Raw genomic sequence first — 16,980 nt, forward strand, 5'->3', positions numbered from 1 at the left:
ATGAGTCTGTTTTTGGAATCAAACAAAAAGTTAATCAAACTTTAAAAATGTGTTTCACATCTTGTATGAATTCACTGATTAATTCTTTATAATTTGAAGAGTCTGTTCTTATTTTATACAGGAAGATGCCCAAGAGGAATTTGGTTGGAAGTTGGTTCATGGAGATGTATTTAGACCTCCAAGGAAGGGAATGTTGTTATCTGTCTTCCTGGGTCAAGGAACACAAATTTTCATTATGACCTTTATTACTCTATGTAAGTATCAACAAGTTATTAAAACTGCACCATTACAATTTACTGATGTAATACCATAAGAAACAAGAAATGATTTCTGGTATAGCTGTTTGTCCTTATACTGGTGGCAAAACTTTTTTTTAATTAAAAATTAAATTAAAAATACAACACTTTTGAAACAGTAAGGCTGATCACTGCACTAACGCTATTGTAAGCCTTATAATTTTGAACATAATTGTAGTATTTGCAAGAGCAAATTCAGATACTAAGTTGGTAGAAATAAAGTTACTGAATGTACAAATCCCTTGCATAAAAATAATACTTGGTTCACATTTATCCTTTAGGGTTTGAACGATAGCAGGGAATGCAAGCTTGAAGGCATTTAATTAAAACTGTTTTCAGACCAGTTTTCTTCTAGCATATTTGTTTCCACAGCCAGCCGTCATCTTGAAATAAGAGCTCTAATGCATGTGCCAGTAAAATGACAGACAGTACTTGGATTACTTGATGATCCTGGCATAAATACCTAGATCCATGCATAACATTTTAATCTGTACCACATTAGTATGTCTCATTACATGTGCCCTGCCAAAAGCTCTTATACTTCCTTTTCTCACTTGCACATTAGATTATAGAAACGCTATGGCTTATGTATGAAGGTAAACTCTTAGAAAAATGAGAAGAGTATGAATGCTTTTTTTCTCATTAAGTTGTTTGTTCAAAGTTTATATACTAGCAAAGTGTTTCTGTTTGAGTATCTTGATGCCAGGTGACAGTACATCTAGGTAAAAACAGTTGCTGTAATTTCTTTCTTTCTTGTTTTTTGTTTGTTTGTTTTGGGTTTGTTTTTTGGGGTTTTTTTGCCAAATAACTTTTCCTACTGTAAATAACATAGTAAAGAATGAAACTGGCCTTCCACAGTGTTTTTTTTTCACTTGCAAAAGAGGTTTAGACACAAGAGAACCTATGTTTTCTGCTTATGGTTTATAATAAAAGAAGTGTATTTGTATGCTTATCCTAGATATGTTTTTCAAATATATCTGTCATGTCTAGCAGTGTACTGTAGGTCTTTGGCCTTTTGATTCTGGTTTGATTCAAGCTTTAAACGTTACTGAACAAGGATTGGGCAGTGTTGTGGCCTTTGACTCCCATTGGAGCACAGTATAATCAGCCTCTCGGTATAGAAACTCATTTGGACTTGCTCAGACTAGCTGGGAGTAAACAGAAAGTAAACTTTATGGGCAAGCTAGACCTTTTGTAGTCAGTGTTTTAAAACTCTAGTGTTTTGTTACTGTGATCTGTTTGTGGTATGATGGTCTCTGAATAGCCTACGTAGGGCACTTGGGCGTATAATGGAAAACAAATCAGTAGCGTGAGGGTATGGTGACAAGGCCTAATCCAGGCACTTTAAGATTGCTTCAGGTTTTTTCCCCCCATCTGCTTTTAAAGCTCAGTTGTTTTATCAGTGAAAAATGGTAATTTTCCGTACCATTCCATTATGCTTATTTTATCCAGAGTGAAAAAATTATTGCTTTTATGGTGTTAGCAGATCAGAATGTGAAATGTCTAACCCAACTTGATATATTCCTGGCCGGCTTGCATCTCAGAGAAAATTACTCTTCAGTGTTCTGGTTTAGCTTATCCTTTGCTCTATTTCTAATGTGATGCCATGTAATTAATATAAAAAGATGCCTTTTGTGTCTTGGTAAATCGGTTCATCCATATGATGGCTCTGGGAATCTGTTTCCAATTACAACAATTTCACAAACCACTAGTATGGTTTAGCATAAGAAATCTGTATCATAGTTGTTTTTCTTTATGTCAGCTTCCAGCTGGAGATCAGGGTAAGGAATTGATGAACTCCCTTTCAGAGAATCTGTTTGGGCCTATTCTTACCGTTGAACAAACTTTGACAGGAATTTATTTTCAAGATGATCCTCCTTGTTCATAGACGCTTCTTTTTAGAGCTAGGCATGTTTTAGTGATCAGTCCATTTTTACACGTATGTCAAGATTGTTATTTAAACGTTTGCCAATGAAATTGATAAATGTGGGCACTGTGGTATAAGTTAGCAAATAGGGCACAAATGACCGAGTGTTTCTTTTCCCACCTTTTTTAGTTCTAGCTTGTCTTGGTTTTCTTTCTCCTGCCAACCGAGGAGCTTTGATGACTTGTGCGGTTGTCCTGTGGGTCTTACTTGGAACTCCAGCTGGTTATGTGTCTGCTCGAATGTACAAGAGTAAGTACGAACATTTGTTTGCTTTGACACCAGTGCAGCTTGCACTGGAGATGGCAAACCTGTTACCTGCTGCACAATATTTAAGAAGTACTGAGTTTGAAATTCTAGTAATTGTTTTTAATTATTTGCAGCATTTAGAGGTGAAAAGTGGAAGACGAACGTTTTGCTGACAGCTCTGCTGTGCCCTGGGTTAGTACTTTATTTATTCTTATGAGACTCCCCCCGCCCCCCCGTATGCCCTCATATAGCTGTATGGCTCCATTGGGAATGTCTGTTTCTAGTCTTAGAGCCTCCACTTTCCAGTGGGCTGCCTCAAGTCCTAGCGAGGGGCTCCCTTGAGTCTAAAAAAGTTGAGAACCACTAGTCTAGATGCTCACGTTTTGTAGGATGTTGATCTTGAATGTTTGTGGGTACTTACTGGAAAGGCAGTTCTGTCAGCACTCATGAGTAGTATCTCCTGCTGTCATTGCAGCTGGTCACAAATTTTCCACTAAGTTTAGGGGATTGGGTTTGAGCCTTTAACTCTGGGTACATGCACCTTGCAGCACCTGGTTCTTGGCTGGGCAGATTGGCATCTGCTGAGCTCCACACTACTACAGCTGTATAGTTATTGGTACTAAAGCGAGCTAGTTTTAAGTCACTTGGGTATCCTTGCATTTCAATTGGTGACTGCTCTGTACCCACAGCCTGTTTTCTTGCAAATATTTTATCTTCCCTTTGTCCCCTGAGTGTATTGAAATGTTCCCCTGAAAGACCATGTAAAAGGGACACTGGAATCCTATCCAAAAGTCATCTTGTACCCTCTAAAAGTGACTAGGCTGTGGTGTAGGGGGAATGATGTGGGGCTCTACTTGCATAGCTCTTACAATCAATATTACAAGCATCTCCTCTGCAAACTGCCTCTACTTCAAAATATCGTTATTTAAAAATAACATAGCATGCAAAATTGTAGTGGAAACCTTTAAAGGTAATTTAATGTTGTCCTTTAACACAGAAGATTGCTGGCTGGAGGTAGTTATTGATACAGTGTTCATTGTGAGCTAGAAGGAAAATAGATGCTATGATATACAGTGTGGACTCTTGGCACAGGAAATAGCTAAAGCAATTTATCTGATTTGTGTTCAGTAAATATTTTGAATTTGTCCTCAGGCTTTTTCTAGGTGACCTATTGCAAAATATTGCTTAGCAAGATATTTTTCAACGCCACTTACTAAATTAAGGCAGATGACTAAAGTAGATCTAGCTGTAGAATCATAGAAATGTAGGGCTGGAAGGGGCCTCAAATAATTTTGTAGTTCAGCCCTCTGCACTGAGGCAGGATCAAGCATGCTTAGGCTGTCTGTGCTGGGTATTTTGTCTGACCTGTTTTACACACTGCTAATGAAAGACATTCTGCAACCTGTGTAGGCAGTCCTGTGTTTCATCACTGGAATAGTTAGGAAGTTAGATCCTGAAGATTCAAATTGAGATGGCTCTTGTGCTTCTTCCCCCAGAGGCCATGGAGAACAGCTAATCACTCTCTCCTTTATGTGCACCTTTTACTTACTGGGAGGCTATTATCGTGTTCCACCTACAGACTTCTCATTTTGTAGACTAAGAACACTCTTTTCCTTTAACCCTTCTTCCTAGGTGGTCTTTTTTTGAACCTCTTGCTGTTCTTGTTGCTGAAAAAACCCCAAACCAGGTGAATGTGAAAGCAGTGCCCCAGACAGCACAGTCTAGCAGAGGCCTTCCTAGTGTTGATAGTTTGGGCAAGTGCCATATCCCACTGGTTAGGATCCATATGGTGATTCTTTTAAACCCGTGGGAACTTTTAAAATGCCCTGGAGGTGGTGTTTAATTTGGTGTAGCATGCAGTGCTTTTCTACATCTCAAGTCACTATTTACTGGCCACACAGTGATGCATAGAAAACAGGTTGGTTGCTCTTCCATCGTGAGTAATGCAATATTGAGTTCAGTAACTGGTGTAGCTGTAGTAAGAAGGGGGATGAGTTTGTTCCTATTGCATCAAGACTTGCTTTTTATTTTTTCTGGAAGTGTCCTATATTCCTTAAGTTAGTTCCTCAAGTAGGTGAAAAATCTCCAACGTATGTCCCTGCCCAAGGTTGAGGGAAAGATTATAAATCTTTTCCAAAACTATCTCTGCCAAAAATATGGAATCAATAAAACATGATTTGGTTTAGTAAACTAGAATTCGATCAGACAAAATGTAACGTGTTCTGTAAGGACTCAGTCCGTAGTATTTCAATGTGGAAATTTATTCCCAAACGAAATGTGCTTCAGTCTCCCTGCTGTCATTTAGATATTATCTTGAGAGGGCAGAGATTACTTATCTGTGGAAAAAAAAAATCACACTGATAATTTAAACTCCAGAATAAATTCAGTTTCACAGAGGAAGTAAAATGATTGGGAATGGTGAAATAAGAACAGATGTCTTGATTATGCTAGGCTAGTTCAGTAAATTTGCATAATGTCATAAACAGCCCTAGGCAGTTGTATGCTCAGTAGACTAATGAGAATGTCTCACTGTTTTTTTTTCTAACTTTGGAGGGTGAAAAAGTCTGAAATTGGACTGCTAACATGGACAACTCTCTAAATATGCTTTACAACACTTATTTCCCTAGATCTGATTTAATACACATTTGGAGCATACTTACTTAAGAAATAGCTGGGACCAATTTGTGAAATAAAACTTTCTTTTTTTGCAAATGTTTTTTGGCTGGTAAGGCTCCTGGCAAAGAAAGTCACGAGCAAATCTCTTAACTTTATGTCCAGTATGTTGGACCATGCATCTTTCTATGAGATGAGTGTCAATTCTGCTTTAGGCATTCTTCCGTAGTGAGTCCTGGAGCAGTGTGTTGGGCAGTGACGCTTCTGGAGACTGAATCTTCTCCGATATGCTTCCTGTTCCTTGGGTAGTGAAAATCCAAGCAGGCTTACACCAGGTTTCCAAGCAGTGTATTTTATTGCCGGTAGGATGCGATTTGTTTGAAATCTTTTAATTACTTTTCTCAATAATGTAAAATCGGATTTTAGTGTCAGTGTTTCCTTATGATTTTCAGAAATCAAAAGCAGTTGGGCAGGTTGGAAGGATGACACACATTTTCTTGAAGGCTAGGGAGAACACCATTGAGGTAGTGGTACAGGAAATTGTTTGCTTCCTAGCATAGACTAAAAATGCAGGAGGCTGTCAAGTAAGAAGACATCTGACGTCTAAAAAACCACTTGTTAGGGCTTAAGAAAATCTGCCTAGCTTGGGTTTTCGCTCTACAGATATTTAAAGAAATGGAAGATGCCCTGTTGATTTGAACTGAATAAATAATGCACTGTAATTTTAGTAACTTGGTTCCTGCTGAAATTCTGCATCTTTTTTAAAATGGTACAGCGAGATGATGTCTTTATAAATAGCAAATTTGAATTTACTTTTACATGTTGCCTTTCTGATTGCTGAAGGATGGCTTGGTTGTAACAATAATCTGTTTTTAAAATTGGTCTGCTGACCAGATTCATTCTGTGATATATGCCAGTATTTGTTGCCAAGAGTGATTTTTTTTTTTTGATATGTTGAAGCTTGGATTTTGCCATTGTTGAATGAATTTGGTGCAAGAAGCACATTGATTAGGAAGTATTCACCTAAGCATTAAATTACTAGCAAGAATAGGAAAGTAATTGCAGGCAAAAAGACTGTAGAGACAAGAGCTTGCTAAAACACACAGATTGTGTGCTCTCGTGACTCTTGTATTAGTTAATTTAGCTTATATAGATAAGCTTGTTTTGAATAATTAATCCTACTATAGAAAGTTCCTAAAGTTGTAAGGCTCCTGTTGCTAAATGTCTGTAATCATTTCCTTAAAAAAACCCCACATCTTCTTATGAATTACTGTTGGAATAGTATGGCATGGCTAGAGAACAAAAAACAAGAGCAAGTACTTGTAACCTGCTAGTTCAGTGGTTCCCAGCATTTCTGATCCTGTGGAACAGATGTCTCACACATGGGTTTGGGTTTGGTGGGCCTTGGGTTTTGAAACTTGGCAGTGAGGGAGCAGTAGCAGCATTAATTGCCACCATTCCCCTGCCCCAGACCTATGGACCTGTGGGCCAGGTGTGTTCTTGTTGCACGCAAAAAAAAAAAAAAAAAAAAAGGCTAACAGCATACTGGGTTTTATTAACAAGTGTCACTTGCAAATCGAGGGAAGTGATTGTTCCCATGTTCAGCACTAATGTGGCCTCATGTGGAGTTCTGTGTCTATTTTTGGGCTCCATGCTTTGAGAAGGAATGATTGGAGAGTGCAGTGTACAAAAAAAATGACTAGGAGCCTTGGAAGTAAGACTTATGAAGAAAGGTTGAAACTGCAGCAGAGGAAATGTAGGTTGGAGATTTTTAGGGACTTTCTGACTCTGAGGGTAGCCAGGCATTGGGACAGGCTGCCTAAAGAAGCTACGGAATCTCTATCTGTGGAAATTTGTAACAGCAGGTTGGACAGACACTTCACTGGGGTGATTTAGTCATGGATGACCTGCCTTGAGCAGGGAGCTGGGCTAGATGACCTTAGGAGGCCCTTTTCAGCCCTACCTTTGTATAATTGTATGATACTGCTCCATGGGCTGTAGTTTGAGCACCACTGCTCTAGTTTCATGAACTGCACAAATGTTTTTAAGTCCTCTTCATTTGTTTTAACTTGTCTACACGGGGTTCTGCTTAGTTGCTGATGCTGTATTTCAAATTTCCTTTCCAGAATTGTCTTTGCCGATTTCTTCATTATGAATCTCATTCTCTGGGTGAAGGGATCATCGGCTGCAATCCCCTTTGGCACACTGGTTGCTATCCTGGCCATGTGGTTTGGAATTTCTGTCCCACTAACCTTTATTGGTGCATATTTTGGATTCAAAGAGAAGGTAGGTTTTGAGTGAAATCCATATTGTTCTGCCCCTTGAGATAATAGCTCTCCGTCCTACAGTTAAACATTTATAGTATATTGAAGCTGTTGGCATAAAAAACTTGGAATTTGGCTATAATGTTGTTAACTTCTGATTTGAGAGTCATTTTTTTTATGAATATTTTGAAACCAATTGCACGTTTTCCTGCAGCCATTTTTCCTGGTTTTAAAAACAATTTTCTGACCGTCTTCACTGTAGCTTTGCTTGCAGTTTCTTTGCTGAAGTTGTTTGATTAATATAGCATAAAATCAGTGATTCTGCTTTTAAAAACGACATAACATAAAGAGCTCCCCCTTCCTACATTTTCATTGTGCCAAGTCAGCAGTGAGGTAAAATAGCTAGAATTCACTATTTTCTAAAGTTGGCTTGTAATTTTAATAGCTGTGGCTTGGCTCAGTGTTTTCATGCATCATCTGTATTACAAGATTGGTGGGAAAGACCCATTCTTTGTTAATATGAGATGCGTAGGAACACTTATGAGAAAATGTTTAAAATGACACTCAGTTAAGAAATAATATGAAGGGAGTAATCAATAAATGGTAATAAGGTGTTTTTTCTTTGTGTTAATTTCTCTCAAAGCCTATTGAACACCCAGTTCGCACAAACCAGATTCCACGGCAAATCCCGGAGCAGTCCTTTTTCACAAAGCCGCTGCCTGGGATCATCATGGGGGGCATCTTGCCATTTGGTTGTATCTTTATTCAACTTTTTTTCATTCTAAACAGCATTTGGTGAGTGTTTTATTTTTGTTTTGGACAGCCTGGACTGTCAACTCAAACTTGGGGATAAACAAAAAAGATGTGTACAGTGAGCGCGCAAATGACTCAAAATCAGGGATTCGGAAAACTGGTAAACACCTAGGACCCATGACCTTTGTTGCTTTTTCTCTAGAGGCAGAGCATGTTATATATGGTCATTAAAAACACACTTCTTGCCTCTTCTATCAGAATATTTTTACGGCAAAACTCTTACATATAGTTGCTTTAGTCTGGAGTTAGGAGACCAAAACAGCAGCAGTAAAGCGTGATGTGTCCTAGACGGTCTTAATGCTTAAGCTTTTCCTGCTATAGATGCAGCTGTGTGATTAGCTCCCTGACATGGCTGCAGCACCCTGGTGGCCTTGCCTGGTTAGGAAATCCTGCTGCTTTAAATTTAACTCTTTTAAAATCCACTCAAGACTTTGGATTTCACAGGTTTGTAAAAAAATGCAGAAACACGTTTAACACCCACAGTTTGGTCGGATATGCACATGCAAGCCTAGAATGGTGGATGAGGCAAGGACTTTCTGAGACCTGAACAAGGAAGGGTGCATAGTGCCTGAAAGCTTGTCCAGCGATAACTCCCAGCTACACAGGTGGGCCAGTAAAAGAGATCGCAAAAATAACCTCTTGCCTCATACGTTTCCTGGTCTGTCACGGCAATAACAACACTCTGGCCCTACTAAAACATGCAGATTTTCACATGCAGCAAAGAAACCCTAGCTCATTGCTAATAGTGTATCATTTTGTTGCTCTCTTTAGCATGCCCAGAAAGCATGCATACTCAGATTATGCTTTCATATTTTGCCATTTTGTCCATTTAGAAGAATGTTCTATGGGACTGAAGGCTCAAGCTTTTAAATTATATATAGTGTAAAATACTGCAGTGGGTATTTAGTCACTTTTTACCATTAGTCTTTTATAAGTGGTGGGTGGGCGAGTGTGTGGGTGTGTCTGTGATCGAAGTGTAAAAATGATGTTCTAGTTGTGATGATCCAGAAGTTACAAGACAGGTGAAGGATTTCTTAGGGTGATATCTTTTATTGGACTCAGACATTTGAAAAATGTAGGCAACTGACAAAAGAAACTACACAGGATTTTTTTTGGCTGTAGTTAAAAGTACTTAAACTTGTTATAAGAAAAATAATTCCATTTTTTTTCCTCCTAAAATATCCTTAAAGAATTTGCCAATATACCCTTTTTGGCAGATCTCGTAATTGCAGTAAGGGCACTTTTCTTTAAGGTCACTAAATTTGCTTTGATGCTTTTCTACCTCATCTCATGAAGACAAGGTTACCTTTTTACATTTTGGAGGATTGTGTGAATTTCTGAGTTCGCAAATGGCTGTTGGGTTGAAGTAAGATTATTGGGGGATATGTAGAGTAGAGGAGCAACTGGGTGAAGGTGTCATGGGGGTGGGGTGATACGGGACAGCTGGAAGACTAATTTCAGTTTTATAAAGAAGACAGATGCCAAGCTGCAGAGCTTGGAAGAATGAACCAGTGAAGCATAAGGGCCTGTTTTGCTTTGAAGTTTAATAGCATTTTCTCAGTGATAACTACAAAGTTTACATGCATTTAGCATTTATTGTTTTTGTTTTAGGTCCCATCAAATGTACTACATGTTTGGTTTCCTGTTCTTAGTATTTATAATTCTTCTGATTACGTGTTCTGAGGCTACGGTCTTGCTGTGCTATTTCCATCTATGTGCAGAGGTAAATGAATGTATACAACTTTTACACTGCAGTTGTCAGCATCAGTACATTGTTAGCTGCAAATGTTAGTGAGGTTTGAAAGGGGCTGGGTATTTTAATCAAGGCCATCTTTATAGGTTGCTGGCATTGTAGGGTGCATCTCCACAACACACAGTAGACTATTTTACTGTGTCATGTAAAAAACCATGATGTTACACTAATGTGCAGTATAATAGCCTTCTGCGCATTAAGCATCGCTAAAAAAGTAGGAAAATTCGCCACTACACGTTAGCATGGCTTAATGAGCATTAATTTAGTACCTCACATTGGAGGTACTAAATTTTAATGTGCATTAATTTAGGTGCATTAATGCATGTGTAGATGCTCCCATAGATGTTTTGGCTATATGATATCAATTTTTATATACCCCCGGGTCTGGTTATGGCATTAGTTTATGTTCTATGAAAAATGCATATTAAACGTTAAAAAGGTAATTTTCAGGTTGTCTCTGGATCTGCAGCTACCTGTGCAAACTCTCATTTTAATTCCTGGAACAGTGTTGTAACAGCAGAAACCACCCATAGGAATGGTCATCACAGCTAGATTAGTGGGGTGGGGGGTCTTTCCTATGTCATGAACAACTTGGGTTAAGGCAGCTGTAGAGCATAATACTTCTCTGCTCAACTTCCAGGGGCATTGTGGTAGCATCTGGCCTGCGTGTATATTTAGTAATTATCTCCTTACTGCAAGGAATATTTCAGTACTTTTCTGGAAATTTCCCATAAATTTCTCTTTAACCACAGAAAATTTTTAGATCTAATTTCATTAATGTTAAAAAAAAAAAAAAAAAAAATCCTTTTCAGCTGCATGTATTTAAAATTTCAGGAAAAGAATGAATGTTCCTTTGTGAATGTGCCTTGTTGAAATTGCAGGGATAATCACTCTGGGCCAATGTAATTTTATGCTGCAGTTTCAGTACCAAATGTGGTAAACTTTGTGGCATCTGACATGCACACAAGTATCCCCACTTTCATGCATACCCATTAAAGGCTGCAGATGTTTGAAACTTTTTTGCTGTCTCAGTCCTCAGCCACATAGTACCTTAATTTCTGCACAGCAAAACCAAGCACTCACTCTAGCGGTAGCTGCATTTTTGGTGTATTCTTATGTCATATGCGTATCAACTTGAAAAGTGCTTGAGGGTGAGATTTGGCTGATATAATTGTAATACCCGCACTTCAATGAGTTAATGTTTCCATAAGTGTTAAGTACAAGCTCAGCTGTCTAGTAAAAAGGCTCAAACATGAAACATACAAAATCCAACCCTCCTACCCCCAATAAACCCTAAACTTAGGGAGGGGAAAAAAAAAGGAACTATTTTGAATCTCCAGTACACTTAAGATTCTCTCTCTTCTTTTCTTTAAAAAAAACAAACAAACAAAAAAGCAAAAACATTCAGTTGCTAGGCCATCTTTTAAAATGTTAAATGTTTAGCTTATGAACTCAACATTGTATTGCGGGGGTGGGTTAAGTTAAACATTTTAACATTCTGTTTTAAGGGAGAATCAATAACTGGAAAAAGCAATTTAAATAAAGCAGGGCTCTGGGTAAAGTTTTGATTTAGATGACTGTCTTGAATTTAAATTCAGCCTTTATATAGTTGCAAATAATGAATTGCTTTGAAATAATATGTAGCAGTAGTTCTTGTTCTTGGATTTTTTTCCTCCCTAAACCAGTTTATCATTTCTTCCAGGATTATCACTGGTGGTGGAGATCGTTCTTAACAAGCAGCTTTACTGCAGTTTATCTTTTTATCTATGCAATTCATTACTTCTTCTCTAAACTCCAGATAACAGGAAATGCTAGCACCATTTTATACTTTGGGTATACTATGATCATGGTCCTGATTTTTTTCCTTTTCACAGGTAAGTGAAGCATTGTTAATAAAATTCAATGAAATAGTTTCGAACCTTTTGGGTTGCTGTTTACTGAGCATTATAGCTGAATCAAGTTGTGAAATGCTTTTTGGCTTTCTCCAAAGCATTGTTAATAGTTTGTACCTTCATTAATTTTACATTTCCTCCTCCCTCCACCTCCCAAGTATATTGGTTACATCACAATATAGATGCATTTTTTTTCTGATCTAAAGATCTTGCGGTCTAATTTTCAATGATTCTCTTCTAACTTGTTAAATTCCCTTGATTTTTGCATGGTAGGGGAGCAGTTGCCTAAGCATGTTTACATTTTTCAAAATGCCCTTGGCAAAATGTTGTTCTGTTGGAAATGTAAATCAAAGGAGACAAAAGGAGGCTTAAATGAGAAGTCTTCCTCTATGGAAAAGATCATGGGGTTTCGGGAATTAAAAATGCAGAGTGCCTTTTGCAAGTTATTTAACCTGTGGATGTGTGTTCATCCATAAAGTGGGACTAATGCTTATAAATTTGTGCCTTACAGTCGTAAGTATTTGTAAAAATAAATACATTAAGGATATGAAGCACTCCAAGTGCTTTGTATAATTATTAAACATAAATGTTTTTAAGCTAAAGACTTGATGTACAATATATAGGGATAGGAGCTGGTATTTTAAATATGCTTTATGTGTACATGGTGTCCAGATGTTCCTGTGCTAGTGCACTTGTATTAACAATGACTAGTTGGAACTCAGTACCCATTAGAGTTGAATTATTTCGGATGTCAAGTAGGAGTTGTAGAAAGCAAATCCAGGGCTGGACAACTAAGACAAAGCACAGTGAGCTCTAGAATTTGCTGAATGAAATGGCCATTGTACTGAAAAGTTCCTGGAAGTGTTGGATGTCTCTAGAATTTTAAACGTATTGAAACGAGCCAGATGGGATTCCCAGGATAAGTGTTAACATAGATGGTGGAAGGATGTCTTCAGTATTTTGCTGCTGCATCGGTGCAGGCAAGACTTCACTGTAGAGCCCAGGAGAGAGTACTTTTCTGTGTGGTTCTCAATATAAAGTATGCTTGAAGCATGGTATGTGAAACAGGTGGTTTGCACAACAAAAACTCTCTAACTTGTTCTAAACAAGGACACAATCAATACATTAGCCATTCTTTCCCCTTTCCCTGATCCCATGCAGAAGCTAGAATTTGGGAAGACATTGTTCTTGTTCATAGAAAAAACCATTAGTACTGCGGAGAGGTGGCCAGAATCATCACTTGCTCAGGTGCCTGCTAGAATCCACTAGCTGGCTGTTTTTATGTCTGGTTTGCCTTCAGCAAAATATCTAAATCTTCCCCCTCAATCAAATTGATGTGAACTTTTCAAAATAGCTTATAGAATGAAGGAAGTACCTCAGGCTGGGATGCTGCTTAAAAGGGTGATTTCCACTGCTCTTGGAGAGAATCGGCCTTTTCTGCTAAACTTGTATCGGCTGTTGTCATTGGGTTTGTGATTAGAACTTGAGTAAAGTAACTTTGTCCATGAGGAAACTGAAAGAAAAGTGGGGGAAAAAAATGATTGGGCAATTGGTGAAAAAATGGGAAAAATAATATGGTAATAGGAGCTAACAAGAAACTGGGTATTAACTGGGTAAGATACCCTTGCTAAATGCAGCCAAACTTCAAAACCTGTTCTGTGAAATCACTTGTGTGGACTGGATATCCACTAACTGATTGCTCTAATGTTCCTGAGCCCCTGGCTCTTTGTCATGTCATCCCTGAAATTATACCATCTGGAAAATGAACCTGTTTATCGACAGGTTTTGTAAATGGCCAGGGTTGCCTGCCCTGTGACCTTTTATTAACTTAGTGCTGCTTTTACAAAGTTCGTCTGTGACTCATGGAGAGAGGGGTACCAGAGGCCAATCGCACCCTATTACTGCAGCGGGGGGAGTCCAGGATCGTGATCTTGAAGGGCTCTGTGAGTGCCGATCAGCTGACTGCTGCTTCCGGCCGTGGGAATGCATAGCCCGACAAGACGCTGCAGGCTGGGAGCTGATCTGTTAGCCTCGTGTTCAATTTTAAAGTGCAGTGAAGACCAGCCACAAAGTTATTATTGCATGTTTTTTTGTAATAACTCTGTGGCTTATTTCCTGTCTCACCATGAACGTGTGGCTGGATTACTACTTAAGACATGATCAAGAGTGGCAGTGGGAGAACTTCACCATGCTGTGCCCTACTCTTTCCACTGTCTTTCACCTCCTGACCCCTGGTCTGTACCATGGAGGGGGAGGTTCTGGGGGGCAGGGGGAGGCATCCCCTGCTGCTGATGCTGGTCCCAGGAGCATGGGAGGGGCGGATTGCAAAGTGCAGCTTGGTCTGTGCATCTGCTGCTTGCAGCAGTGTGCTGCTAGGAGAATGGGGTGGCCCAGGGGCTGCCTGTGGGTGGGAGAAGGTGGTGGTGGCAATCCCCAGAGGAGCAGCCACAGGCACCACTGGAGTAGTGGGGCAGGTACAGGGTGCTGAACAGGGAAGGAGAGCATTTACCTCCTCACACAGGCGTCTTGCACCACACTTCTGTCTTCTCTTGCTGCCTTTGTTTCTGAGACAAGTGAACATTGTGTACATTATATTTAAAGTAATGGCATTTAGCTGCCATGCATTTTTCTATAGTGCTAGTTCCTTTCTCATTAGTTGGACTTTGCCAAAGTGTTTCTGCTCCAGAAAAAGGCTGTCATATTGAATATTAGGCAGTCTTGAGTCTTGTAAAAATGGTAGGCAAGGAAGGATTTTATTTCTTATGACTTTATGTTATTAGAAAGCAAGCACAGAACCTGGCACATGTACAAAGATATTAGTCCAGCATGCAAGGTTATTACTCCAGCTCCAGATGTCCTCTCCAATTTACCAAAAAAAAAAAAAAAAATCTATAAGTTAAAAATGTTTTAATTACTCTTTAACTAAAGAAATATGTTAATCTGTGTCTGGGTTTTAGCATAGGTTAGTCGCTACACTGCCAGTTTCAATTTCACTGACTACTACATGGAAATTGGTGGGATTAAAAATATCCCTTTCATACATAAAGTGGTAATTGAAATTGTCTAGGCAGCTGCTGAAATGGTATTAAAAGCTTCAGATGTGCTGATCCTGGAGTCCTTGATGTGAAGGCTGGTGAGGCCCAAAAAAGCACAATAATAAAGTGTACTTCTGTTCTCTTCACATTAATTGTAATAGAACTCTGTTAATAGGGGTTCTGCTGCATATAGCCAGTTAATGAAGGAAATCACCATGCAGTTGTGAACTTCTGAAACAACCAGTTTCCAAATTCACTGTTTTCTAAAGTCACAGAATCCTAGGACATAGCTGCAAGGGACACTGAGAAGTTATCCCATCTCCCTGCCTGGAGACAGGCTCATCCACCTACACCAATCTCTTGTGCTTTTCTATAAACGAACCATGCAGGCTTTAATCAAACTCCTTGATAAACTAAAATGCTGTTTTCAGTTTTATCTTGAGAATCTGTGCTTGGCTGAATAAGTAAACTGTTGCACCAAGATGATTCGAGCAAGATTAAGTTCAGTTTTGTGCCTGAAGCTTTCCTTAATAGCACCAGCTTTGGCCCAATTCTTCCCATGCTTTCGAATGTGGGAAGAATTGGGCCACGTTCTCATTGAATTGATGAGACTTTAATGGACATGAGGAGCTTTACTTGTGCCTGCATGTTTGCAGGAATGAACCTTGATCCATTCTGTTAAGTTGGCAAAATAAATGTTTTGTTTTCCTGTGTTCTTAAACGTTTCTTTCTCAGTTGCTGATGTCTAATATAAATAGCATCATTAGCAGCTTATACTTGGCAATGGGTGGTATTGTGGACACCACAAAAGAGATCACAATGCATAAATAAGTCTTGAATGCCTTTGTGAAATAATGACTGCCTGCAATCACACCAGTAAAATCTAACGATTATTGTATAAATTTGGAGAGAGTATTTTATTTTAATATACAAATTGCAAGAAATATGTTTTAAAAAGGTGTAAGTATAGCTGAATGGGGATAGTTGTATGATTATACACATTTTGTGCTTGGAGACCAAAAAAAAAAAAAAGTTGAATTTAGTCAAAGCATGTTGCTTTACAGTGACCTCTATTTTTGAACATCATTTTCGCTTGTGAGTTAATGCCATTTTCAAAATTGAGTTTTGATCTTCTGAGTAGATTGTGTTTAGAATCTGAGATTCTGAAGCACCCACCACTGTGCAGTGATTGAAACCAGTATGATACAAAGAGCTTTTAAGGTACATAAGATGTATCAGCCAAGTGCAGAGTGCTTTTCTATTTGCTTTCTTACAGTCTGTTCGTGTTTTGAATTCTTTTTTCTTCATTAAACAATAAAGCTGGAAGAGCTGAGTAGAACGGGAGGGTCTTCTTAAAGTATTTCGGTATTCCTCTGTGCAGTAATTCTGTTTTTTAATTCTGGATTTAAAAGAGCTTACCAGTAGCTTCGCTTGAGTCTGTTAAATGTTGGTTTGTGGTCGTCTTTCTGTGTATAAGACCATCTCTTGGCAGCAGTTTATACATCACATAAGATCAGGGAACAGAATATCAAGATACAGTTAAAATGTCCATCTTGTTGTAATAAAACAAATGATGTATTGGTCATTTTTCTTCTTGGTGTAGAAATGTTACTGTAGACATTCAGTAACACCTTCCCTACCAGTTTCATGAATTTGAAATAGTTACCCCAGAACCAGGCTTTATATCTACATCTCTGTAGAGAATGAAAGAAGATACGTAATCAGCTACAGTGAATGGATACTTCCATTTCTATGGATGAGCGGTAAGAGCTTTTTTTAGGAAAGGGAGGATCGTGTGCTACCAAAGGAAGCCAGTGCATGTTCTTCTAAAGCCTAGTTATGTTTCTGCAGGTGTGCAGCTGCTGACAGGGACAGGGCTTGGTTCTTTTTAGGTTAACAGTTGATTTTTTGGAACAAAATTGGGGCCACCTAGAAGCCCTGGAGGCAGAGGGAAGGGGAAGGTATGATCAGTGTCGGGGTTGGAGTCTCTGCCTCCTGTTGTAAAATAAAGGTATGTATCAAAGTTTATAATCCTATAGAAAAAATAGTTATGGAAGCGACAGCGGGGAACTAGCAGAAAATTATTCCAGAAATATTATCCTCCAATTTTAGATTAGTATTTCCTGAAAGTTGATTGAGTA

At 38.7% G+C, this 16,980-nt stretch overlaps 1 protein-coding gene across 1 annotated transcript in view; it reads left to right on the top strand.

Annotated features, from left to right (window-relative positions):
• LOC149858023 (transmembrane 9 superfamily member 2-like) overlaps window positions 1–16,980 on the top strand; it is a 39,543-nt gene that overhangs the window by 18,215 nt on the left and 4,348 nt on the right. Inside the window, exons 10-16 of the mRNA XM_090060645.1 lie at window positions 122–254; window positions 2,353–2,472; window positions 2,604–2,661; window positions 7,209–7,368; window positions 7,990–8,141; window positions 9,771–9,882; window positions 11,615–11,786. Coding sequence (XP_089916771.1) covers window positions 122–254; window positions 2,353–2,472; window positions 2,604–2,661; window positions 7,209–7,368; window positions 7,990–8,141; window positions 9,771–9,882; window positions 11,615–11,786 — 907 coding nt within the window. The remainder of the gene's footprint in view (window positions 1–121; window positions 255–2,352; window positions 2,473–2,603; window positions 2,662–7,208; window positions 7,369–7,989; window positions 8,142–9,770; window positions 9,883–11,614; window positions 11,787–16,980) is intronic.

This window comes from Crocodylus siamensis, chromosome 8 (assembly GCF_052110815.1).
Source record: "Crocodylus siamensis isolate JL-2025a chromosome 8, ASM5211081v1, whole genome shotgun sequence".
In the NCBI taxonomy this organism is placed as follows: Eukaryota; Metazoa; Chordata; order Crocodylia; family Crocodylidae; genus Crocodylus; species Crocodylus siamensis.